The sequence below is a fragment of the Bubalus bubalis genome, chromosome 17 (genome assembly GCF_019923935.1).
Source record: "Bubalus bubalis isolate 160015118507 breed Murrah chromosome 17, NDDB_SH_1, whole genome shotgun sequence".
NCBI classification, from domain to species: Eukaryota; Metazoa; Chordata; class Mammalia; order Artiodactyla; family Bovidae; genus Bubalus; species Bubalus bubalis.
In genome coordinates this window covers 3,524,675-3,548,794 of record NC_059173.1, presented here as the reverse complement: position 1 = coordinate 3,548,794, position 24,120 = coordinate 3,524,675, and the positions used below count along the sequence as shown (strand labels likewise).

The window sequence follows — 24,120 nt, the reverse complement described above, 5'->3', positions numbered from 1 at the left end:
AAGGAATGAAGAGAGAGGCTGAACCTCAGAGCTGGGCAGCCCCGGCAGGGAATCACATGGCCCTGGCTTGGGTCACTCCCCCTGCCGGCGCTCCAGTCACTTTATCCTGAGAATGGGGGCGCTGGCTCTCGAGGTGAGCACAGAGGGAGGCTGAGGTGAGCCCGGCCCAGAGCCGGCTGCACAGGATGGGGTGGGAGAGGCGGGTACAGTCCAGGACCTCAGGCGGCAGTCCCGTGGCTGAGGCTTGGACGACCCCAAGGACCACAACCTGGTCTGCTCGGTATAAGCTCTTTATTAACAAGTTGATTTAAAAAGGAGAGAGAGAGAGAGGTGTAAAAATACTTTTCTTGGAGGCCCCAGGAAGGGAAGGCACAGTCAGAACTCCTTTGCTGGGTCAGGCAACCCAGCCGGGGGCGGCGCAGAGATGGGGGAGGCTCAGGCCTCAGGCAGGGAATGTGCAAACCCCGAGGCCCCGCAGGGAGGGTTGAGGGCTTCCTGGAAGAAGCCCAGAGCACCACGTCCCCTGCGTTGGGCAGACACGCGGCGGCCACGTTGAGAGCCGGCGTCTGCTTGCAGCTTACATACACAGAGCGGAAGGAGGGGGCCCCCCGGCAGGAACGTCCCAGAGCTGGAGCACACAGCTTTGAGAAGTCTCTGGAAGCCAGAGGGCAAGGGGAGACCCCGGAGGCTGCTGTGGCCTGCCCCCGGAGCCTCAAGAGCCCAGGCCGTCCTGCCGGCGCTGGAGGACCTCAATGACGCTGCCGATGCCGTCCTCGGGCACCTGCGGGCCGGCGGGCACAGGGAGGCGTCAGGGTCGCCCTGCCCCCTCCCCCTCCGCCCAGGGCCCCCTCCCCAGCCAGGGGGCTCACCAAGGCATGGTCGAAGTTGAAGGTGCTGATGTAGTAGGCCGAGATGTCGGCTGCAGCCAGGGGGCCCGCGATCTGCGCCACGATCCCACACTCGTCTGAGGGTCGAGGAGGGGCTGTGTGGGTCACCGCAGTCTACCCCCCACCACCCCCCCAAGCCCCAGCCCTTCCGCAGCCCCCGACACAAGGTGCGGCCCCTCACCGAAGCCCAGGGGCTGTCCGCCAATGCGCACCATCCTCCACAGCTCGCCCGAGGAGCTGGTCAGCAGCAGGTCACTGGGGAACCTAGGGCGGCAGAAGGGTGGTGGGCCGGGGTACCGTGGTCCACCCTTGCCCCCACTGTGAGCCCGGGAGGAGGTCAGCCTGCTGACCTCAGCGTTGGACGCTCTAGCTGCCCCCTCCCTGGGGCTGGCCGAGGGCCTGTGTACCACCTGGGGTCAGGGGTCACTTACTTTTTCTGCGTCTCAGCATCCATGACAATGGAGATGTAGCCCTCGATGAGGGAGAAGGCAAAGAAGGTGATGGAGCTGGATCCCGGACCACCAGAGGCTGCCTCCCTAGGGGGACTGGGGAGGATGGGAGGCTCAGGTGATCTGCCCGCTCTACCTCCCAGTTGGGCTCCACACCTGCAAAGGGGCTGGCACAGGGGGCCCTGGGCAGACCCTCCTGGCCCCCTGTCCTCCCCCCTCGTCTGAGGGCCCTGACCTGCTGGTATGGCTGGGGACGGGAGAGGATGATGAACCCTGAATGTGACAAAGAGGATTTTACCCCAGGTCCAGAGGGCCTGACTAGGGCATAGCTCAGGGGGCTCTGCCCATGCCACGGTGGGGAGGGGGCCCCAGCTGTGGCTTTGGGGCCTTGCTTGGACCTCAGTGCAGGGCACAGGGGTGTCACAGACAGCCAGGAACCCCAGCCATGGAACAGGACACAGAACTGCAGATCCCAGGGGTGGGCGGAAGGTGATGGGAAGAAGCCCAGGAACAAGGTGTGTAGACCAATGCCAAGGGGCCCACCTATGCGAGTAGAAGAGGACGTCGATGAGGGTGGTGGCGATGGCTGGCAGCGTCTCGGGGTCCAGCGTGAGGACGCAGAATCGGTTCTGTGGGCTCTGGATGGGGTGCACCGTGGGGCTGGGCCCTGCTGGGGAGGGACCAGATGGTGGCGGAGGTGAAAGGCCGACTGTGGGCGGGGGCGCCCCCTGGTGGCCAGCCAGAGAGAGACGGCCTGGGCTGGGAGTAGGGTCAGGCAGCACCTGCAGGAAGCTGCCTGGGTTCTCCCGGAGCCCTCTGTTGAGGAGGTGGGGGTCCGTGTCAGCTGGTCTCCCCAAACCCACAGCCCCACCTGCACAAGGGAAGGGCCCCCGGTGGGAAGAGGAGCCCCCGCCGAGGCCCGGGTGTCAGAGAGCGACCCTCACCATGCTGGGCACGGGGAAAGCCGTTGCTGGAATCGTCCCTGGCAACAGGGACAGGCTCCCCGCCCACCTCTCGGTAAATGTCGAACTCCCGGGCCAGCGTGTGGATCACCACGGACAGGTCCTGCTCCCGCACCTGGGCCAGGAGAGGCAGAAGGCATGGGTCCCCAAGCACCTATGGGGCCCGCCCTGCCCCGCACCCCTCCTCCCCCCGCCCCAACCCAGCACCTGCGGGACTCACCAGGATGAAGTCTGTCTGGTAGGTGGACAGCATCAGCACGGACACGTGGTGCTCGGCCAGCGGTGCGATCACTGACCGGGCGATCTTGGTGACCCCGGCGGCCTGCACGGCCGCGCCGCTGGGGGACGACACGTTCAGCACCAGCCACGTGGCCTCGGCCACTTGCAGGAACTCGGATGGGGGCAGCTCTGTGGGGCAGGGGGCACAGGCCCAGTTAGGGCCTACAGGGCGGACCCTGCCCTGTTTCCCTGTCTGAGCCTTACGGGGAGCTCTACCAAGATCGGGTCAGGTCTGGAGACTGGAGCTGTCTTCCTCCCCCAAGTTCTGGTCCTGAGACCTGCATGTCTGCAAGGACTGAGAGGTGCTTCAGGTGTTGGCCTGTCAGGGATTGAAACTTCCCAGTTAGGATCGGAGCTCCGAATTCAGACAGAGCTGGGTTCCAATCCCAGCCTCACCATCTACTTTCTGTTGGCCTGGGGTAAATGATTTAACTTCTCTGAGCCTCAGTTTCCTCTTCTGTAAAATGGGATGACGGTGTGGCCCTCAAGACAAATGCTCCGTGGGCGAACAGAAGCCTTATACCACGTGGCACCACCAGGGGGAGCCAGCAGACCAAGTTGGCTAGGGGATGCCGTTTACTCTGAGCAGATCCAAACTTCCCTGCTGCACAAATAGGGAAACTAAGGCCTGAAGCAGCGCTATGCCTGCCGATGAAGCCCCAGTGATCTGGCCTGAGACTCCAGGCCTGTCAGCATGGGCCAGGCTGGCAGGAGTAAGGAGGTAGATGTCAACTCCAGGGATCAGGGACGGACCAGGCTAGCGTCCAGTCCGGAGCAGGGGCCACGGCCAGGGTGGCTGCTAATTGCCCAAGCACAGCTAGGAGGCCCGCCAGGTCCCTGCCCTGGGCTGGCTGGCTGCTCCTCCTGCATTCCTTCCCCAACCATCTCAGACTCCTGGAGCCGCCAGACCAGTTGGGGAGGGGGTGACACACACCAGAGAAGAGAGGAGTCAGTGGGGGTAATAACGGCGGGGCTGGGGTGGGCTGGTGAAACAGCCGCAGGAACCCGATTCTTGCCCCAGAACTGTAACTGAGGCCCTGCTGGCCGGCCAGGAGCTGCTAACCGCCCTTCACACACAGCCCCGTTTATAAAGCCCTCGAGGGACCCTATTAGATCAGCGCCGTAACTATTCCATTTTACATAAGAGGAAACAGCTCAGAGAGGGGAAGTGACTTGCTTAAGGGCACACAGCCAGTGAGAAGTGGGAATGGATTCGAACCCAGATCCATCCGCCTTCGGCCCCCAGCTCTTGCGACCATGGATCTTAGCATTCGGTGAGAACCTCGCAAAGGGACGAGCGCAGTCTCCTCCCTTAGACCCCCTCCCCAGCCCAGCCCCCACCTTTGAAGCCCTCCTCGTCCACCATGAGCGTGTAATCCTCGGGGGTCTCCGTCAGGCTGAAGAACTTGCACCTGGTTGGGGGCGGGGGGCATCTTCAGCCTGGGTGGGGCGGAGGGGGCGGGTAGACCCCGGCCGGGCGCCTCCCTGCCCCCTCAAGCCTGTTTTCTCCCCAGGACAGTGGGGTGTGTGCCCCGTTTCCAGAACTGTGAACTGCTTTCCGCCTCCCCGACCTCCACGCCGGGACAGGAGGAGAGGCTCACCCGCGGCTGCAAACTCAGGCCGTCGAACCTTGAGCCCTCTAGACCAAGCCCCTCTGACCCGACGGGAGGCAAGTGGAAAAAGTTCTACGCAGTCGCCAGGAAAGAATGCCCCCACCTGACACCACTAGGGTTAAGCATTGACCATCCCAGGCTGTTTGCGCTTTAACCGGCCCTGGGAGGGGGCCTCACGGGGCCGGATAGGCGGCGGTCCCGGGGAGGTTAGGCCCAGGCCGGATGGCGGCCGGGGCGGGGGAGGGAGGAGGCCAGGGAGGGCTCTCCCCGTCGGCTCCCGCTGGCCCCACTACGGCCCTAATCTCCCGACCCCGTCCCAGAGCGACAGTGCAGCCCACCCCCGTCTGTGCCGCGAACCCGGGCGCGCACCGGCTTCGGCGGGGCAGGAAGAGCAGCTTGATGAGCGGGTGGGTGTAGAGCCAGAGGCCGGGGCGGGCGAGGCTCAGCACCCGCACCCGGTGCTCTAGGATGTGCAGCTCCATCGCGGCCCGCGCGGACCCGACCCCGCAGCCCACAGGACCCAGGCGGTGCTGGGGGCGGGTCGCTGGGGGCGGTGCCGGGGGGCTTAAAGGGGCCGCTGCGCGGCCGAGCGCACGCCGCCAGCTACGCCAGCTCCCCGAAAGCCACGCCACGCGGACCGGGCGGCCAATCCAGGGTGGCCACGCCTCCTTCTAGCGCCGGAGCCTCACTCTGTTCCGTCCGGCCCGCCCTACCCGCCCCTGCTGGCTCCGCCCCACCGGTTTGGGCTCGGGAATCAGCCGCTGACCCCACCCGCGTCGAGTCCTCCTGCGGGGGTGGGGGGCCCTGCCGCGCCTTGCCCCCTTTCAGGACTCCGCGCTTTCTGTAGGACGCCCGCTGCGCTGGGGTCCCGAGCCGGCGGAGACTGGTAGTCGTATCTGTCCTTGGGCCTTAGAATTAATTTCGCTGAGCCTTGGAGGCGCGCCTGGGACAGAACACAGCCCCCAAACTCCTGGAACGTGCGAGGGGCGGGGTCCGCTGCCGCAGCCCAGGCAGCCGTGTGGTTCTAGGCCCTGAGAGCGTCCTGGTGCCTTGCCCCTTCTTCCTCTCGTGGCTCAGAACTGGCAGGGCTACCAGAGCTGGCAGGGGTGGCGGGGACAAAAGTTCCCCAGCGAGGGCTGCCCGGGACTAGTATTGACACATACCCTCCCTGCTTCGTGAGCCCCGTTGAGTGGACTGACAAGGTGAAGCTTGACTCAGTGGCCTCAACATCTTTTACTCTCACCCAGCTTCCAGAGCAGAAGGGAGGGCCCCAGCCATTCTCTGAGCAGCACGTGGTGGGGAGGGGGCTGAAGGCCACCAGGCTGAACACTTGTTTGGGCATTTCCCAACCTTTGGGGGAACAGGGCCCATGCATCTGGGGCTCACTGGGTCCTCAGGTTCTCCGCTGAGACATAAGGTTGCAGTCGTGAGCAGGACTGACGTGGCCTGAGCACACCTAAACATGCTTCATGCCCAAGGAGGCCCCCAGCACTGGCAGACGCCCCAGATCCGAGGCTGGTGAGTGCCAACTTGGGCTCGTTTCCACATCAGGGCTGGGCTCTGCTCAGGCGTCCTCAGGCCTGCAAAGACCCCGGTGCGCACAGGCATGAGCACACGGAGGCTGGCCCTGCAGCAGGACAGAACGTGTTCCAGGGGCCCTTGCCTGGCCCAAGCGTCCTCAGGCATCACTGCCAAGGCTCTGAATCAAACAGGTTAGAGCAGGACTCGGGTCTGATGGACCCAGCAGGTCTGAGCAGGCCTCCTGCCCACTCGGCAGCCTTTACGGTAGGCGGATGGAAGAGGGGCAGCACCTGCCCTCCCTAGACTCTCCGGCTCAGTGGGTCCCCATGGAACACCGCAGCCACCGATCCTGGCCAGTCCCTTGGAGGGCCAGGGGAGGGGAGTGTCCTCTGAGGCCGAGCCCTCAATTCAGGGGCAGGTGGCATAGGAAGCCACAGTGGGGAGTGGCAGGTGAGAAGTAGGTGGTTTGCCCTGAAAAGTTCATGTGACCCTTGACCTCCTCAGCCTCAGTATCCCTGGTTCTACCAGAACAGGGTGTCCCAGGCCAAGGCCGCAGCCCTGCGATGCCTAAACGCTCCCAGGGAGGCTCTGCTCCTCCCTCCCTCTCCCCCCGCACCCCCACCCCGGCCCGGCCCAGCCTGGTGGCCTGCCAGGAACAGCCACTATTGTTTGACTGGAAAAGCTGCTTCCTCAGCAGAAGGGGGGCCTCTCCCAGGGACACCCTGTTCTCACCCTTGCTGGTCACCACACTGCCTGCCTGGGTCCTCAATGTGGAGTCAGGTCACCCTAGTCAGGAGAGGTAGTGAGGGGCTCTGGGTCCCAATCTGGATCAGCTTCACCTCTCCCAGTCAGCTCCTCTGCTTCCTCCTCTGTAAAACGGGGATAGGGATGAAGCCCACCCAGTCGTCAATCAGCCAGCCCAGCCTGGCATGTGCTCAGCTCGGTAAGCGGCCAGCAGGCACCTCGTATCACAGATTCAGACTTCGCCCCGCACCCCTCTAACTTGGATGGAGGCCTGCGCTAAGCATGGGAGGGCAGTTCTTCACAACCACCCACCCTTGGCACCAGCACCCGGCCCAGAACGAGTACCTTACTGGGGTCCAAAGTGGCATCCAGGCCAGCCCCTGGAGGAGGAGGACTCCGGAAGGACTTACGGAGCCCCTCACCTCTGTGACGGGCAGGGATCAAGGCCTGGGGAGCAGGCCCTGCTCTGCCTTAGCCCTGGTGACCCTCACCCTTGGCAGGCGGTGGCCATGGGCCGGGGGGATGAAGTAGGGGAAATTGGGGCTGGGATGGGGGCCTCTGTAGGAGATGCTGAGCCCTAGAGGTGGGACCCCCTTCCCAGTCCCAAGCTACACACCAGCTCTCTACACAAGCCTGTTTATTTCTGTACAAAACCATGTTTCTATTTTACACAAAGAACCTCCCCACCCCCCACCCCCACCACATCCGTGCCCTGGCCCTGGGGAGCATCCCCTCAGGAGGGGCTGGGTGAGGCCCCATCCATCGGCCCGCACTTCTACCCGCCCCAACTGGGCCGGCCCGAGCTCCACTCTGGAGAAAATAAATAAGGAGACTCAGGCAGAATCTGTGCTGGGCCAGCCAGACTCTCTGCCGCCCGGGGCCAGGCAGCGGGCCCTCGGAGGGTGCGCGGGCCCTGGAGTGTCAGTCAGTCAGTGAACCGTGTGGTGTGTGGAGACCCCAGCCCAGGGGCCTGAGCTGCCAGGGTTATAAGTAGGTGTCCTCACTCTCCTGGGACGTCAGGCTCTCCCGGGAGCGGTGGTGGGCTGAGTCCCGGGGGGCCGAGCCCTGGGGGTCCTGGGGGGCTGGGTCCTGCACGGGCATATCCTGTGGGGGAGATGCGTCTCCCGTGGCAGCCGCTGCCTTGGCTTGACTCAGGGCGGGTGGCTGGTTCCGCTGCCCACTCTCCCTCGCCGGCTCCCGCGGCTCCCTCTGGACCTGCTTGGATGCCTTGGACTTGCCTTTGGAGCCAGAGAGGGGGGTGTCCAGGGGCAGGCGGATGGATGGTGAGGGCTGCAGGCTGGGCCGTGGGCCCGGCTCTGCCTCCAGGATGGCCTTGGCGCCGTGCAGCCTGGGTGGGGACGGGCACTGCAGCTCCCCCCGCGTCTCCTGCCAGCGCCGCAGCTGGATGAGGTGCTCGCGCTCGATCTGGCGCTCCGTCACTGGCAGCTCCACCACCTGTGGGGCGGTGAAGGCGGGGGGCGTCAGGAAGAGCTGTCCCCTTCCGCCTCCCAGCCCGGGCCATGAGGGCTGACCACAGGATGGTGGTCACAGGCCCCAGAGTGACTGCCAGGTGAGCCAGGCCCTCGAGGCCCACCGCCTCGGAGGAGAAAGCCACGAGTCCTCCTCCCTACCTGTGTATCGCCTCACTCCAGCCCCCCAGAGACAAAGATCCACAAGAGAGAAAAACGGGAAAATAAAGCCAAGGCTTGATGGGTGGGGGCTGCACCTACTCTCATTCCTTCTAGGGGGATCTGGGCCTCTCTGTGCCCCTCTCCTTGTTCAGACAGAAGGACGAGGTCTGTCCATGCCGTCTTGGGCTGCTGAGCACAAGGCCGCAGGCCCCCACCAGGCCCTCAGTCTCCCCCTCCCTCCGGGGGTGAGGGGCAGGGGTGGCTGTACCTCCTGGACCAGGAACGCCTCCTGCATGACCTTGGGGCTGAGGCTCCGCAGCCGCTCGATGGTCTCGTACTGGCCTTGGCAGCCTCGGACCTTCTCGGGGGAGCCCAGCGCCTGCTTCAGCAGCACCAAGCCCACCCGGAAGATGATCTTGACTCCTGCAGGGGGGCAGGCAGTGAATGCGGGTGGTGGGGGCTGCTCTGGGGAGTTTCTCTGCAAACAGAGGCCCCCCCCGTGAACTGGACTGGTGGCAGGGGTGCTGGCCCGAGCCCAGCCCGGTACCTTCACAGAAGAACATGTCCCAGACACGCAGCACGGAGCTCCAGGGCAAGGTGCGCGAGAAGGCGCACATGAACCACTCGGTCATGTAGAGCAGCGGGTCGATCTTCTGCTGGCTGAGGTGCTTGTGGGCCACGGGAGACACCTTCTGCAGCAGCGAGAAGAGGATCTCCCCGTCCAGCTGGATGGCCTCCTGGGGGGACAGGGAAGCCACCGGGCTGTGACCGAGGGCCCGCGGCAGCCACCCCTGGCTCCTCAGGCGGCTCATGCTGCAGGGTGCCAAGCTCCTGCTGGGTGCTGGGTTGCAATGATAAGCACACCAGACACAGCTAGTCCCCCTCACTGAGCGTGTCCTGCAGAGAGGCAGACAGACACAAACCACAGAAGCATCGAGGGCTGAGGGAGTAGAGGGAGGGAGGGGGCTAAGTGCCCCCTAAGGGCACGGCAGGAACAAGACCCTGGGAGGCATGTGCCAGAGGCCCCGCCTGTCAGGTCAGGGAAAGCTCATGGGCTGAAAGCTGAGAGGAAAGAAGAGTTATCAGAGGAAGGAAGGGGTGGAGGATTAAGCCTATTGGAAGGCCAAGGCAGGAGGAGCGTGGTGCCCTGGAGAAACAGCCACAGGGAGGCAGAGGTGGAGGGAGGGTGGAAGTGGGAGGCCGGGAAGGACTTCCACGGGCACAGGGAGTTAAGGCCTGGAGAGGCCACAAAGGTGTCAGATCTGGGGCAGGTCTCAGGCCAGGGCCAGGCTGGCAAGCACTCACCAGCTTCTCACTGTAGTAGCCGGGCAGGTACTTCTCACAGATCTGCACCAGGCACCAAAAGGCTTGCTGTGGGCAAGAGAGACGTGAGGCCTGGCTGCTGGGTGTTCCCCAGCCGCCCGTCTGCCCGCCCGCCCGTGGCCTGGGGGTACCTCGGCAGGCATGTGCATGAGCAGCACAGCGGCGATGGGTGCCTGGGCCTGGCAGTAGCCCTCCTCGGGTCGGTACAGTGTGTAGGCCTTTAGCACCCGGAACAGGTCCTGCTGGCTGTGGAGAGGTGAGCAGGGAAGGGCTGACGGGTGGACTCGGCCACCCACAGGACTCACCTGTGCCCCACTGGGCCAGACCTGACTCAGAGGCTGCACTTCCCTGCAGACTGGGGTCACCAGGGGTCAGTCCCCCACTGCAGCCCCTGCACCCTCCTTTGACAGGTGAGGGCAGAGGCTCAAAAAGAAAGCGGGGAGCAGGGCCGGGGCAGAGCGCGTGGCTCCTGGCTTAGCAGCTGTGGCCCCTCGGCCAGGCCAGCCCCGTCCCAGGTCTGTCTCGGTCCTGGCCTGGCCGCCACGTCTCTCCTCTCCTGCATACCTTGTACCCACCCAGCTCTCTCCAGCCTTCTTTCTCCCCACTCGATCTGTGCATCTTCCTGTTTCCAGAGGAAGGCCAGGCCAGGCGAGCCTAGCTCTCTGGGAAGTACAGGGTGAAGTGCCCCAGACCTAAGAGGACCCATCTTTGGTTTGAACCAAAGAGGGAACTAACAGTGCAGTCAGGACCCTCCAGCTTCCGGGACCCCCAACGTGCCGCCAGATTCATTTTACCTTCTCTTTCTGAGGGAAAGGGACAGCCCACAAGGGCCAGCCTGCTCACCCGTGGCCCCCCCGGGACACAAACATCTCGTGGAAAGGGAACTGCCGGTGCAGGTCACGCTCAATCACATCCAGCCACTTGGGGTCCCCAGGGGACATGTCCAGCTCCTGGAAGCAAGGTCAAGAGCATCTCTTAGGAGTTAGGATGGCTGGGAGGATATCACCGTCCCAGGTTGTGGAGGAGGCCCCATCACCAGGGACAATGTCCACCTGATCCCATCCTGACTGGGCCTCCCCAAGGACAAGTCAGGAAGCTTGGGCGGGGCACAGACAAGGGGAGCAGAGTCCTGGAAACCCTGAGGGGCTACCTAGGCTCCAGGAGGAAGACCCACGTGGGTAAGAGTGCCTGACATAGCTGTAGCTTGAGATAACCTCCAGGTACTTCATTCAGGACTCAAACACCTTGTTACCCCCTGAAGATGGAAGGCAACTTGGAAGCAACGACTCCCACCTGGGAGCACCACCCTGAGCACCACTTGAGATGGCACACGTGGGCCTTGCCGACTGTTCTCAGCCCCCCAGAGACAGGTCCTATTGTTACACTGTTCACAGGTGAGGAACTGAGGGTCAAAGAAAAGCCACTTGCCTGATGCCTTGTGGCTAGAAAAATGATGCAGCTGGGTCTGGAAGCCAGGCTGACTCAGAGCTGTCAACCCCAACTCCTGTGCTACCTACCTCCCTGTACAAGAGGTGCCACCCATTCAGGAAGCGTGTGTGTGTGTGTGTTCTGCTACCCTGAGCAACGTCATGACATCTGTCACACCATTAGCCTCAGAGCCATCTCTGGGTGCTGGGGTTTCAGCAAATTTTTACTCTTTTCTTTGAATTTCCGTGAACATTTTTGCATGAGTTCCATTTATGAAAACAAAGCTACTACACAAAGAAAGATCCTTTCTCAATTACTTGAAATGTCCTCTATCTTACTTGCTTGTAGGTTACAGGGGTATATATTATTTGTCCAAACTCTCTGAACTGTGTGCTTAAGATCTGTGTACTTTACTTTATGTAAGTTCATAACCTCAGCTTTCAAAAAAGAAACAACTCAGTGGAAAGGATGCCTGGAGGGCTGCGCAGGGAAGCAGACAGAGCCCTCGTTGTCTACGTGTTGGGCAGTGCAAGGAGGGCCCCAGGAGGAAGTCTGGGTCCGCAGCAAACACATCAGTGGGTGTAGGCCCAGGCCCCTGCCTGGCAGGTGACTTCATACAAGTCCCTTTCCATCTGTGCCTCCTCAGTGGGGGTGTCCCAGGATTGAAATAAGGACCCTAGGGTGTCAGGTAACTTGATACAAGAGGGTAAACACTGAGACAAAGGAGTGTTGGAGGCTGGAGGGTGAAGGGAGGGGCGCAGGGTCTGGACAGTGGGCCCTGGGGCAGGTGCACACTCGACCTGTGCCTGCGCAACCCCCCTCGGCGGGGGCCGCTCATGCCCCAGGCGCCGCAGGTCAGGATGCGGTCCTGATCCGAGACACTGTCTTGAGTACAGTGCAGGTCTGCTTTTGTCAGGAAGGAAAGGAGGGTCCCACAAGTTCTCCTGAAGGTTCTGCTGAGGTGTGGACCTGGGAACCCAAGGTTCCTAGAACACGCTCATTGGGTTCCTCAGCAGCTCACAGCACTCAGCCACACAGGGTCACCACCCCTCAGAAAGGGAAACGTGCAGCCGAAGGGCCTGCAGGGAGAAAGGGTGCCGAGAGTCCAAGGCAGATAGGGGCCGCTGGGGGCGATGCAGTTACCGCAGCCCCCCATGGAGCCTGCAGGTGCTGGCGTTGTCAAGAAGGGAAATCGGAGAAGAAAACCAGGGAAGAAAAAGACTGGAAGGTCTTGTCCTGCCTGAGGAAGGAGGAAGAAGTGGCCAGCGCAGAGGAGGAGGAGCTGCCGGGGTGTGGAGCCTGCGCTGACGGCGGAGGCTGGGGTCAGTGCGGGCCTGCGGGGGCAGGATTGCTGCACCACAGCCCCTCACGGCGCCCCTGCCTCTGGCCTCTTGCCCCAGCAGCCGGAGGCAGCTTCTCTCCCCGTCCACTTCCTCCACCCCACAGGCAGGCAGAGTCCCTCCTGCTGTGCTCACAAACCACTGTCCTGGCCCCCAGGATCGCTTCGGGGCCCTGCCACTAAGGTTCAAAACATCATGAAGGGCTTTCTGGGCCAGTCTACCACCTCCCACAAGCAACCTTCAGACCCCACAGAGGCGGCCGACCCCTCTCGGGACACACCACTCCCCAGACACACACAGCACAGAGAGCTCTGCACTCCGCTGCTCCTCAGAGGCATCATGTCTGCTAACTGTGGAACCAGGAGGCTGACCAGGCCCCCGAGCTCCCTCAGCTCTCAGGCTGTGCTCTGGCTGCTGAAGGTAACCTAGGGCCTTGGTGACGTTCCCACCCCACCCCTGAGCTTCCCACTCTGCCAGAAGGCAGCCCCCTGACATGGAAGTGATGTAGCCACAGGGAGGAAGACTCTGGAGCCAAGAGGCTGCCTGAGTGGGCATGATGTCGGTGCTCTGTGGGACAGCCTGACCCCTGATTCAGGCCTGCCCTCAGCCAGACACTCCAGCAACCCCCGTCCCCTGGGCCACTCTCCCCACTTCCCGGTCTACAGCAGCAGCTCCAGGAATAGGTTTGGCGGGAGAGGGCTGTTCACTGAAGCATGAATTTTGTCAACAGGGAGCTGCTGACTGACAGCTCTCTCACTGCCTAGCATCAGTCCCAAGAGCCTGAGAGATGCCCTGAGGCCTGGGGCCAAGTCTGGCAGGTGAGCTGGGGCAGCCCCGGGAAAGCCAACTGACTTGCCGAGTTCCCTAGAGAAGCAGGCTGGAGGAGCAGCCCGGGCCACGGGGGCCCCAAGAAGCCTCATGAATGGAGGGGTGTTCTTCACCTTGGCAATCTGGGGTGGGGAGCAGTGGGAAGGTAAGGCATGGCTGTCAGAGGGTATCCTGTCTGACCCCTGACTGGCTTCTAAACTCTAAGGACACTGGTTTGGCTCTGCCACCCCCAGAACAGACAAGCCCATAAGCAACATGGGTGAACCAAGTTTAGCTGGCTTGGATGAGGCAAGAGAAAGAGTAGAGAACGGGAAGTCAAAAGGCGTTAGGGTCCTGTGAACCCTGCTGGGCAGCCCCCGAAGGCCCAGAGCTCAGGCCCCAGGTGGTCAGGGAAGGGCTCTGAGTGTCCCTCCCAATAACCAAGAGCTGAGAGGTAGTCCACCAAGTCCAAGAGAGCAAATCTGGGCGGCTGCCAATCTGTCCACCCCACTGAGGCCTGCTCAGGGCTGGCGCCTCAGATGAGTGGAGCCCCCAGAGTCACAGACTGACCAGGCCTGGCAGTCGGCTCTGGAGGGGAGAGGTCCCCTGAGCACAGAGGATCACTGCCCCCTCGGAAGATGTCCAGAGACGAGGAAGGGAGGGCAGGGGAAGGAAGGGCAACTCACGTCGAACTTTCCAGGGTTCTGCTGCAGCTTCACCTTGCCTCCTGACAGGTACTGCCAAGCGCGGCCCCGCAGAGAAGGTGGGATGCCCTTCTGGCACCGCAGCCGGATCTGGAAGTCAAAGGGAGGCCATGCCTGTGCATCCAGCCAGGCTGCCCGCTGCCCCCTCCCTAGCCCCCAAGAGGCTGGTGCTCATCAGGCCTTCGTGAGCACGGGGGCAAGAGCGGAACGGGGGGAAAAGCGGACTCCACCTCTGTTGCTCCAACACTGCACCGGGTCTGCTGCCAGCAGGTGACGGCAGCGGCCCTGTGTTCCCTGGCCCAGTGACAACACAGGGATTCTTGAAGTCCACACAGGATTATGAATCCCCATCTCAATTTTCTGAATCCAAATGGAACCAGACAAGTTAGAGGAGCCCCTGGGACGTCATCAGGAAGGGATCTGCACGATGTGGAACATGGCTCAGCCATAGGGAAAGCAGCTCACAAGATGACCCGGAATGTGCCCAGAGACGTGTCCTGGGTGCTTTCATGGGAGTGTTTAAGCAGCTGTGTGGCAAGATACATCCAGCCTAGAGAGGAAAGATCTCAGCAGAATTCAGGAAGAAGACGGGAACTGATCAGAATGGCTCCCCTTTGTTTGGTCAAGAATCCCCTCTCTTCTGCTCTCCCTGCCCCGAGCTCTCACGATTTCCAGACCAGGGTGGAGGCAACTGGTCTGGGTGTGAGTCCTGATCCCAGGCTAAAGTGACCCCGGCCTTCCCCATCACGGCCTGGGAGAGGGGAGGGAGGAAGTGTCTGGCGATCTCACGACCCAGAGCTAGTGCTCAATGCGTACGCTTGTTCTCTTCAACAGAAAAAAGGCTTCCACTGCCAAACCTGGCTTGAGAAAGCATCATGTTTTACAGATGGAGAAACTGAGGCACAGAGTGGGGACAATATTTAAGGTCATTCCATCAGGGACCACGCCAACTTCCAGCCACACCACACAGGCTGGAGGACCGAGCCCTGGGTGCTCACTTCTCAGGCCTCTCCAAGTCACATGGGGAGATGAGCTTCCTCTGGGCTTGAGGGCAGAGTGAGGCTTGAAGGCAGGTGCCCTGATCGTGCTCCTTGACCTCAAGGCCAAGGGTCAAAGAGATTGAGGGCAAAGGCAGAGGCACCATTCCTCTGGAAAGAGGGTGGGGAACTGTCCGGTGACACTGCCCTCGGCCCCTGCACCGAGCAGCCTGGCCTGGGGTGGAGATGGAAGCTCAGGGCAGTGGGAAGTGGACGGTGCCCGGATGATGAGTTTGAATCCAGCGCTGACCTCAGCCCATCGCCTCTCATCAACTGTAAGATGAAAATGGTAACAACTAGGATTCTATCAGATGTGGTGCACAGGGCACATGCCTAGCACGGGGCCTGACACGGTCGGTGTTAATAAATGATGGCTTCCTCTCTGCCTCTCCAATCCCGGGAGGACACCTCAGAGGCCCTGGGCCCCGGGCTCACTCCTAAGTCCCCTCATCTGGAAACCCCCTGAGAGAGTCCCCTGGGAGGCTCTCTGAGGAGGGAGCACAGGAGGCCCGGCTTCCTAATGACCAGCATAAACAAGAGAAAACTTTCCAAGGGTCAGAGGGAGTCAAGAACCAGGAAGGAGACAGGCAGGCAGGCTGAGGGCAGTGGGGGAAGAACAGAGTGGCTGGTCAGAGGAGCCAAGTTGCGCTTCTGGGACTGCCTGCAAAGTGGGGAGAGGAAGGGAACAGAAGGGACCGGCCTGACTCCATGAACACTTTCCCGCTGCTGTGGGACTGGGGTCTCCTGAAGGAAGCCATGTGGTCTGGGCGGGCTTTGGCAAAGGGGTGCACATGACCTGGAACCACAGGCCCTTCAGGCTCCCCAGGGCCAAGCTCAGCTGAGCTGGCCCCCACATATCATTGCAGCCCCATCACCCTCGGTCTGCTCAGGACCGAGGAGAGTCCAGGAATACCTTCAGTCCACTAAGCTCTCAGAGAGGCCCGGCCTCACCCAGGCCCAAGGTGGGGGAGGTGGGGATGGAGAGCTGGGAATACAGCCAGCTTCCTCGGTGGCTCAGTGGTAAAGAATCTGTCTGCAATACAGGAGATTTGGGTTCGATCCCTAGGTCAGGAAGATCTCCTGGAGAAGGAAATGGCAACCACTCCAGTATTCTTGCCTGGGAAATCCCATTGATAGAGGAGCATGGCGGGCTACAGTCCATGGGGTTGCAGAGTTGGACACGACTGAGCAACTAACCTTCCCCCTCTGGCCTCTGGCATCCTCCTCAGCTCGGGGTGCTGGAGATGTTAACCTCTTAGGGAGAGGCAGAGGTGGGGATGAGCAAGGGTAAAGCCAGAGGGAGTGCTCAGCAAACGCAAAGCACAGGAATTGCCATTATCTGAGGTAAGGCCTTGGGAAAGGAGAGTTCTGATGACAACTGAGAGAAGCCACACCTAGCCTGCTGAGCTCAAGGAGGGCAGAGCCCGACAGGGGAAGACAGCATTCCAGCCAACACCCTGTCTCTCTGCAGGGCCTGGCGGGTCCCGGGGACTCGGGATCCGTGCAGGGGGTGGGGGTCTGGATCCACTTCTGGGTGCAGGTGTCGTCCTTCCTGTGCCACCACCTCCGACCCAGCTGGCACAGCAAGGCAGTGAGAGCTCCGGGGCCAGAGTGCCAGCAGATAAGCCGTGCGCTAGGGTTCCTGCGAGGGTGGAGTGCAGGCTCCTCTGGTGGCCCCGGCTGGGCGGGTAGCCCTGGTCTCTAACCACAGTACCAGGGAAGCAAAGGGGAAGAGGAAGTGATGCTGGCTGCTCTGCGGAGAGGAGCTCCTCACAGCTCCCCTGTGGAATTCCCATCTGCGAGGAGGCGGGGGTGAGAATGCCATAGCCATCTTCCTGCCAGCCTCGAGTCACCTCCGCAGACGGTGAGAGGAGCGAAGCTCAGGGTAAAGGCCCGAGGGCTGAGGAAGCAGGAAAACAGACCCCCAGAGTCAGGCAGGAAGCAGCTGGGCAACAACTGCCTTAAAAAAGTATTTTTTTAAGTGAAATTTTTTCTAATAAGCAAAAAATGAAAGCCCGAAAGTCTACATAGAACAGTAAGAAAGAGCCCCGGTCTGGGTGCCCCTCTCCTCCCACGGGCACAGGGCTTGACAGGAGGAGCCTCGCAACAGGACGCTCATTCCCACTTGGGCAGGGAAACTGAGGCTGGGGGAGTGAAATGATTGCCCAAAGTCACTCTGCTAGCCATGGGCTTGGAGAGTTGGGGCTGTGTGGCTGAACCCAAGCCCAAATGTGACCTTTGGCCCTGGTTTCTGCTAAGCCCTGCCGTGGCTGTGCCAGCTTGGCCCAGACCAGCATGTCAGCTGACGATGCAGGCGAGGGGGTCACTGTGCACTGGCGACTTGTGCAGAGAGACCCCAGCAGTGGGACTGCAGGCAGGCCTCCGCTCAGCCAGGGAGTAAGCAGACCCTGCTAAGGTGAACAAGAGCATCAACACACGTGTGGTGGACAAGGATGTGCCTACAGTGTGGCAGAGCTGGCACCTAAATACAGCCCACCAGAAAAGAACCACTGGCATTTTCATTTTTATGAGACCATTAAACTGTGAAGTCACTTTTCCTTCTTTTTGCTTTGGCTAGGGGACAAGAGGGAACTCATCGAATTAATCTAGAGGGTAAAGAAGGCCCCTTATTGTGGTGGCGAAGCGTGCAGGCACTAAAGTTAGACTCCTGGGTTCAAACTTTGACTCTGCTGTCAGTCATAAGTGGGGATACCACCACCACCAACCTCACTGGGGTGCTGTAAGGATGACCCAGCTCAGTGCCCAGCACGCTGCGTCCACATACATTAGCCACTATTAGTATATCAAGTCCGCCCCTAGGTGGTAGGCAGTGGTAAAGACTTGCCCCAGGAGCACTGCAGGAAAGCTGCCTGAAGGGCCTTCAGCTGAGCGCGGCTCTGCAGTGTGACTCAAGGAAAGAATCTGCGTCAGTCTGAAGTCATCTGGGAGGACCAGCTTCTGTCCCCATTTCCAAGCCGGTGGGGGGACACTGGGCGGCTGGAGACCCTTCTGCTCCTCCAAGTAATGCAGCCCCTGCCTCCCCCACTGCGACTCCCAGCCCCAGGCCTAAGGCCAGGCCCCTCACCTTTTTGTGCTTCTTGGCCATCCACTTGTCCCAGTTGTTGAGCATGTCCAGCCACTTGGACTCCCTCTGCCTCAGCACCTCCAGGGGGACTTCCTCCAGCCTGTGGAGCAGAGGGCAGGGCCCGTCAGAGGTGCCAAGAGAAGCAAAGGCCCTGGCTGAGGCCCCAGGTACCAGCCTGGTCAGTCCCCGTCCCTCCCCCTGCCCCTCATCCTGCCATCCCCTACGGGGCTAACTCAAGAACCCTCTAACACAGACGCGAGGGACACTACGCCCTCCCTAGAAGGCACAGGCTGAAGAGACACTAGGTTCAAGCACTCACTCCCCCATGTGTCAAGGGACCAGGGGCCCCAGTGCCTGCACCTGTGCACCAAAGCACAGCATTCCCACCCTGGATCTGTGCTGATAAACAAGCCTCTTCAGAGAACCAGCGTGCACGGTACAGAGCTGGACGGAAAACTAGTCAAACAAGTACAGGGACACCATGCTCACCTCTGCATTCTAACAAAGCTAGTTACTCATGGTTTCCCCAATTACGCCCTGGCCCTGTTCCCCTCTCAGCCTTTGCTCTTGCCAGTCCCTTTGCGGAAACACACTCCAAGTTGTCTCTGCCTATCCAAATTCAATTACACTTCAAAGCCCCACCAGACACCACTTGAATTTGCACATCCACTCAGAGAACCACTGCCACAGCTATCCAGGCGGAGCTCTAGGGCCAGGGCGTCTGGATAAACTGTGGGGTACAGTCATGTGACTAGAACAAGTCCCAGCCCTCACGGCGCTGACATTCTACAGGCTCTGAATGCCCACGAGAGCTGGTGGGGAAACACCTCAGCTTGGAGACCTACCCCGGGCAGCACCGAAGCAGCTGCGGCAGGCTGGGCGAGACCCCTGGCTTAGAGGGTGCTTCGAGTGAGTGAGCTCCTTTGGAGGAGGGAGTCCCTGGAAGTTCCTGAGTTCACATACCCACGGGGCAAAGAGAAGAAGACTAGCATCTGAAGGCTGCGTCCTCTACACGTGCTTCCTTGTATTCAGCCTACAGAGCAATACTGGTAAGAAAACAGTGAGAATAACGTGTATGTGTCCTTCTCTACACACACATACACACTCTCAGAATTATTTTTAAAGTAGTAGATTACGGATCTTTTAAATTTCTTTCTTGTGCCTCTCCCCCTTTTTTTCCAATAAAAAAATACTGGCATTATTGAGAGGTAAGATACCCAGGAAGGGTATATTGCTTAGAGTCAAACAGCAAATCAGTGGAAAAACCTAGACTCAAATCCAAGTCAGATCATAGCCAAGGGTCTGCACTCCGCACTGCCTGACCTCCCAGAACACAGCGTGGGGTGGAGGCTCTCAGGAACAGGACACAGCGGGGCCAGGGTTTGGCCCAGGCCTTGAGTCTCTGATTCTCTTTCTACAGGAAGGAAATGCACTGCTAGAACTTTTACTGGTTGGACGAGCAGTGGGAGGGGCCCTGGCAGAGCAGAGCTCCCAGACACAAAAGGGCAGGTCCTCTTCTTCGGTTTTTTATCTGGAGAACTGCACAGGCCTGAGAGCAGCCCTGGTGCTGATCAGCCGAGGAGAGACAACAGTCCCTCCACACAGGCCACCCGCCCACCTCTCACCACCTGAGGAAGAAGTGGGGCACAAGGACCGGCCCCCTCCTATCCCTCCCCTCAGGAGAAAAGCAGAGACCACACCTTTAGATCAGGTAATCTACAAAGAAATGTGTGCACATCTCCAGGCAGCCCCCAAACACCCACGTCCAGCATCACAGGCCAGGTCGCCTCCCATCACTACAAAGCACTCCCTCACACAAGTCAGGGGATGAGCCTTCTAGTTATCTAAACTAAAGGAGGTAGCCACACGGAGTCAACAGGAAGTTCTGGCAGCTATGAATGTGGATAATATCTGATCCAATCGCCCCACTGAGCAGAAGAGAAAATGGAGGCTCATAAGAGGGCAAGGCTTTTGCCTGAGATTACCAGTTTCCAGACAATTCCCATCTGATTAAATACATACCCATCTGACACCCTGACCCTCTAGTCTGTCTCTGTTGATAAGATCTGACAGCAGGGCCACAGAGATACCCAGTCTCCCAACTACAAATACACAGGGGAACACGTTCAAGCTCAGTGTTCTTTTAAATGATGTCAGATAACAGCTTTTGCAGTTTCAAAGACCCAGCATCAAACCTCAAACCGGAATTTCAAATGGGTACAAAACAAACTACCATATTTCCTGGATTCTAAGGCACTACTGATTTTAAACTGCACCATTGATTTGGTAAGATCATCTCAGAAACAAACAAAAAATCCACTACTACTTTAAATGTACATGTTCATCGAAAGATCTATTTTTATTTTCAAAACCTCAAATTGGGAAATTTTGGAGGAAAGACGGTCATTTGAGTGGCCTCTCCTCCAACAGCAGAGGAGTTGAACCACCTGCTGGACCCGGCACTCAGCACTTCACCTTCTAACTACAGGTGAACTTCTCTTCACACACAGAATGTGCTCCTGAATGGCTGCACACTACCCATTTTCTTAAAAATCAGAAGGTTCACATCCAGTCTGGTGGGTCAGGATCTCAGAAGGCATCTGATTAGAGTGCTGTCTGATACAGAAATTCCTTCTGCAATAGCCCCTTGCCCTCTCTGAGCCTGTTTGCTATACAGCTGGATGGCCTGCCCTGTGAACTGACCCTCAAAAGATGCCCAGAAAGGAGGTGTGACGTAGACTGGGGTCTGGGCATCTCTACAGATGACATGACGGTGTGGAGCCCCTGAGGTGGCTTCCTCCTAATAATGGGGGGAGAGTGTGAGCCAGTTTCCAGTGACAGGGAGGCTGACCAAATAGCCAACTTAAGGGACCAAACGGCCCATGGAGATGCTTCCAGTCTGAGAGTTTCACTCACCCTTGCAGAAAACTCCTGTCCTTAAGGTGGCCTGAAGGAGTCTCCGCAACCAAGAGTCTAATGAGGACAGTCTCTAGTGGAACTCCTCAGGGCTGGGCCTTCATCATCTCCAGATGAAGTCACCCTCATTGCTGAAGCCATACTGTTAAGTTTTCTGGTACTTTCTGTCTACTGCAACACCCCCTTCTAAGGCTGCACAATTCTCAGCCAGATCAGCCTCATATTAGACAAATGTAATTATCCCTCATCACTCACCCACCCCTACCTGGAATGCCTTTTCTTCTCCCCTCTCCAAGTCACAGCAACACTTTTGGGGCCCAACATAATAAAAATGACAACTTCAACAATAACAGCAGCAACAGTAGTTACCATGTTTACATCATTTACTACTTACCAATATCTTTCAAAATATTTATATATTACTTAAAATACTAATATATATATACACATGTATCATTTTCATGTATCTTTCATAATAACCCAACCATAACATTCTCTCCATTTTCCAGAAGTCGAATCCAAGACTTAGTAAAGTTAAGTGCCTTGCTCAAGGCCATGTTGTCGCCGTTTAGTCTCAGTCGTGTCTGACTCTTTCGTGACCCCATGACTGTAGTCTGCCAAGCTCCTCTGTCCATGGGATTTCCCAGGCAAGAACACTGGAGTGGGTTGCCATTTCCTTCTTCAGGGGATCTTCCTGACCCAGGGATTGCAGGCAGGTTCTTTACCTCTGAGCCACCAGGGAAGCCCCCAAGGCCATGCAGCTGCATTCAAACCCAGGCTTGCCTCACTCCGCAGTGCATGCTCTGAACCCCAAAGTCAAGCCCTTAGCCTCCACACAGCTGCTGTGCCTGCCCAGATCTCGTTAGCTGTCTTCCAACCTGAAGACCTTCATCTTGACTACTTACAACACCATTTCTCCAAGCTTTTAAACTGAAACTCACAGTATGAAATACATTTTGTACTGAGACTATACACACACACACATAACCAAAATACATTTTATGAAAAAAATTTCTCCTACATGTACTAAAGCACCTGATATTTTCAGTTCAATTTTTGTATTATTCTATCCTACTTCCTACTTCTTTTTTATTTTTATGCTGGTCACAATCTCCTAATCAATTTCAGCACTAAATCACCAATGAATCAAGACGTGATGTGAAATGAGCAGTTCATTACAACTTGGTCATGTTGTTCAGCCCTGTCACTCCCTAACCGGACTGGGTCTTGAGCTATGTAACTCCTACTGTGTACCTCTCGGATACCGACAGATGCCTGCCTGGTTATCTCCATGACATCGTTACTTTCATCTATTGCCTTCAGGGCTATAAGCCACTGCTGCCTACAGCAATTATATTTGTGCCCCTAGTAGCCCAGTGAGAGCCTCACAGATTAATTACTATTTCCATTGGACCCATGAGAAACCTGACCCAGAGAGATTGTATGACTTGGGCAAAGTCACAAAGCTATTAAGTGGAAAACCAGAGCTTCTCTTTGCCACAGTGACTCCTGTGCTGCTTCTCCCTCCCCTGGGAAGACTGGGAGGAAATCAGGCCGCTCTCCAGATGCCACCCTGGGGCTCTATCTCTGGCCCTCAACCCCCTAGAGACAGTCTAAGCCTTCCTCCAGTGCTCTGACTGTCCCAGACCCTGCCCAAACCTAGCAAAGCTCAGCAAGGCCAATATGCTGGATGGGCAAAGCTCACAAGCACACCCTTGACCACCCCCTCCTGGGGAAGGAGGCACAGAGGAGACAGAAACATGCAGCTAGAGGGTGACTGAGCCCAGATTCTGCTGGGCTCTCAGCTAAGCTGAGCTGAGCCGTGCCGTGCCGTGCCGTGCCGCAGCCCAAGGCAGCAGTGACAGCCCACTGACACCAGCCCCCCCCCTCCCCAAACCCAGAGGCTGAAGACTTCCAAGAGACGAGACGGACAGGACCAGCTCCCAAGGCTACCTGAGACCCAGGTTCTCTCTGCCTTGTCCTTCCAGCCATGTACTTTCCACCCAAGAGCGCCTCAGCCCCTCTGGCTGGCAGACTCAGCCAGGTGTGGCGCCTGTGCCCATGACCCCTTTATTCAAAGGTGTCAGATAAAACCTGGTCCCAGGGAACCAATGTAACCCCCCTCCGCTAAGCCTTCCTCTCCAAACCAGCCCAAACAAAAAGAAACACAGCCCAAGCATAAGGCCCAAGGTTGAGACCTCGGGATGAATTCTCCTCATCTCAACCATCAGGAAGGCCATGTGGAGTGTGGGAGACAGTAAAAAGAGTGGGGACCTTGAAGCCAACCGACCGAGGTTCCATTCCAGCTCCTCCACCTGGGAGACAGACCTTGAAGTCTCCACTTCATCTTCAAGTGGGACCACACATGTAAGGTCTAAATGAAGAATACATGTGTGTCAGGGCCCAGCCTGGCGGTGGCCAGCTAATGGCAGCTCTGAGGGGACCAGTATTTGCAGCTTGCCTAGCACTTTCCCATCCCTCTTCTCATCTGACTGGTCTGCACACACACAGCAGGGCAGGACTATCCCCATTTTACCCACGAAGCAACTGAAACCCCAAGAGATTAAGCCGTTTACTCAATGATACACGGACTGTGACTGTCAGCTTCCGACCCAGCTCTGCCACTCTGAGCTTCCAGTTCACCACCTGTAACATGTGGGCAAGGCCACCCCTTTGGAGGGCAGCAGGAAAGACCACGTGAGACAGGAGGAACTAACACACTTCCAGCACCCATTCTGCACCATTCCCGCCAAGCACTACATATGCACACAATTCCCCAAGGAAGCAGCTTTTACTATCTCTACTTAACAGACACGAAAACTAAAGTTTAGCACAGCTGAGTAATCTGTCCAAGGTTACACAGCCTGGAAGCAGAGATGCCAGCTGAGCACTAAGCCATCCAATAAATATAAGGTGATCCCCATGTAACAGGGCCTCAGTATCTGTTACATTCCCTTCCTCTTCCTTTACCACCCAGTAGACAACCACTGCTCTCTGTGCTGAGACGGCAAGAGTGAGCAAGATGCAAGTGTGGAAAATTGGGAAATGGATGTGCAATCACAGATCCAGGGACAACAAGGGTGGGGGAACTCCCCTCTCCCACCCAGAGCTGGAAAAAGGAGTGAGGCTAAACAAAAAGGCTGACCTACTTTGCACGCTGAGTAACAACCTCTGGAGTTCATTAATCTAAGTGGTGGTAATGACTAAAAGTATAAATAGCCTTTATGCCAGCTCCACAGTCACCCATGATAGGAAACGAGAAGGCAGGAGAGGGTGGGCTGGTGATCTACAAATGGCCGACAGTCAGGGCTGGAAGGCCTGTGAGGTTCTGGAGTGAGTCCCCAGGCAGCTAGAGAGGCCTAGGGACCAAAGGGTACGTGATCTGCCTGAGGTG

General features: G+C 58.6%; 2 protein-coding genes across 6 annotated transcripts in view; both read right to left on the bottom strand.

The window, feature by feature from the left end:
* Positions 1 to 274: 274 nt before the first annotated feature.
* On the bottom strand, positions 275 to 4,821 carry CASTOR1 (cytosolic arginine sensor for mTORC1 subunit 1). 3 transcript variants are annotated; one of them, XM_006069834.4, is made up of 9 exons: positions 4,560 to 4,821; positions 3,919 to 3,989; positions 2,519 to 2,706; positions 2,281 to 2,413; positions 1,880 to 2,006; positions 1,319 to 1,432; positions 1,069 to 1,151; positions 870 to 964; positions 275 to 781 (listed from the first exon to the last, which is right to left on the bottom strand). In XM_006069834.4, the coding sequence occupies exons 1-9, from the start codon at positions 4,670 to 4,672 to the stop codon at positions 713 to 715; spliced, it is 993 nt and encodes a 330-aa protein (XP_006069896.1). In that variant the 5' UTR covers positions 4,673 to 4,821; the 3' UTR covers positions 275 to 712. The 3 variants fall into 3 exon arrangements, with proteins under 3 accessions (XP_006069896.1, XP_006069897.1, XP_025123154.1); XM_006069835.4 differs by having other exon boundaries at positions 1,880 to 2,003; positions 4,560 to 4,818; XM_025267369.3 differs by lacking the exon at positions 4,560 to 4,821 and adding an exon at positions 4,179 to 4,197.
* Positions 4,822 to 7,075: 2,254 nt separating this feature from the next.
* The window catches only part of TBC1D10A (TBC1 domain family member 10A), a 28,866-nt gene continuing 11,821 nt past the window's right edge, over positions 7,076 to 24,120 (bottom strand). For 2 of the 3 annotated variants that reach the window (XM_006069830.4, XM_006069833.4), the window contains 8 exons: positions 17,811 to 17,910; positions 13,671 to 13,778; positions 10,253 to 10,359; positions 9,541 to 9,655; positions 9,392 to 9,457; positions 8,634 to 8,823; positions 8,355 to 8,509; positions 7,076 to 7,910 (listed from right to left, as the gene is read on the bottom strand). In XM_006069830.4, the coding sequence (XP_006069892.4) occupies positions 7,440 to 7,910; positions 8,355 to 8,509; positions 8,634 to 8,823; positions 9,392 to 9,457; positions 9,541 to 9,655; positions 10,253 to 10,359; positions 13,671 to 13,778; positions 17,811 to 17,910 (1,312 nt within the window). In that variant the 3' untranslated portion in view covers positions 7,076 to 7,439. Of the gene's footprint in view, positions 7,911 to 8,354; positions 8,510 to 8,633; positions 8,824 to 9,391; positions 9,458 to 9,540; positions 9,656 to 10,252; positions 10,360 to 13,670; positions 13,779 to 17,810; positions 17,911 to 18,655; positions 18,857 to 24,120 lie in introns of all 3 variants that reach the window. The other variant, XM_025267368.3, reaches the window with a different exon arrangement.

What these genes read in the sequence shown, in the direction of transcription:
- CASTOR1 (XM_006069834.4), bottom strand. Translation starts at nt 4,672, where the DNA reads ATGGAGCTGCACATCCTAGAGCACCGGGTGCGGGTGCTGAGCCTCGCC. An exon ending in TTCCTGCCCCGCCGAAGCCG is followed by an intron (nt 3,990 to 4,559) that starts GTGCGCGCCCGG and finishes GCCCCCAACCAG; the next exon opens with GTGCAAGTTCTTCAGCCTGA. An exon ending in GATGCTGAGACGCAGAAAAA is followed by an intron (nt 1,152 to 1,318) that starts GTAAGTGACCCC and finishes CTGCCGCCCTAG; the next exon opens with GTTCCCCAGTGACCTGCTGC.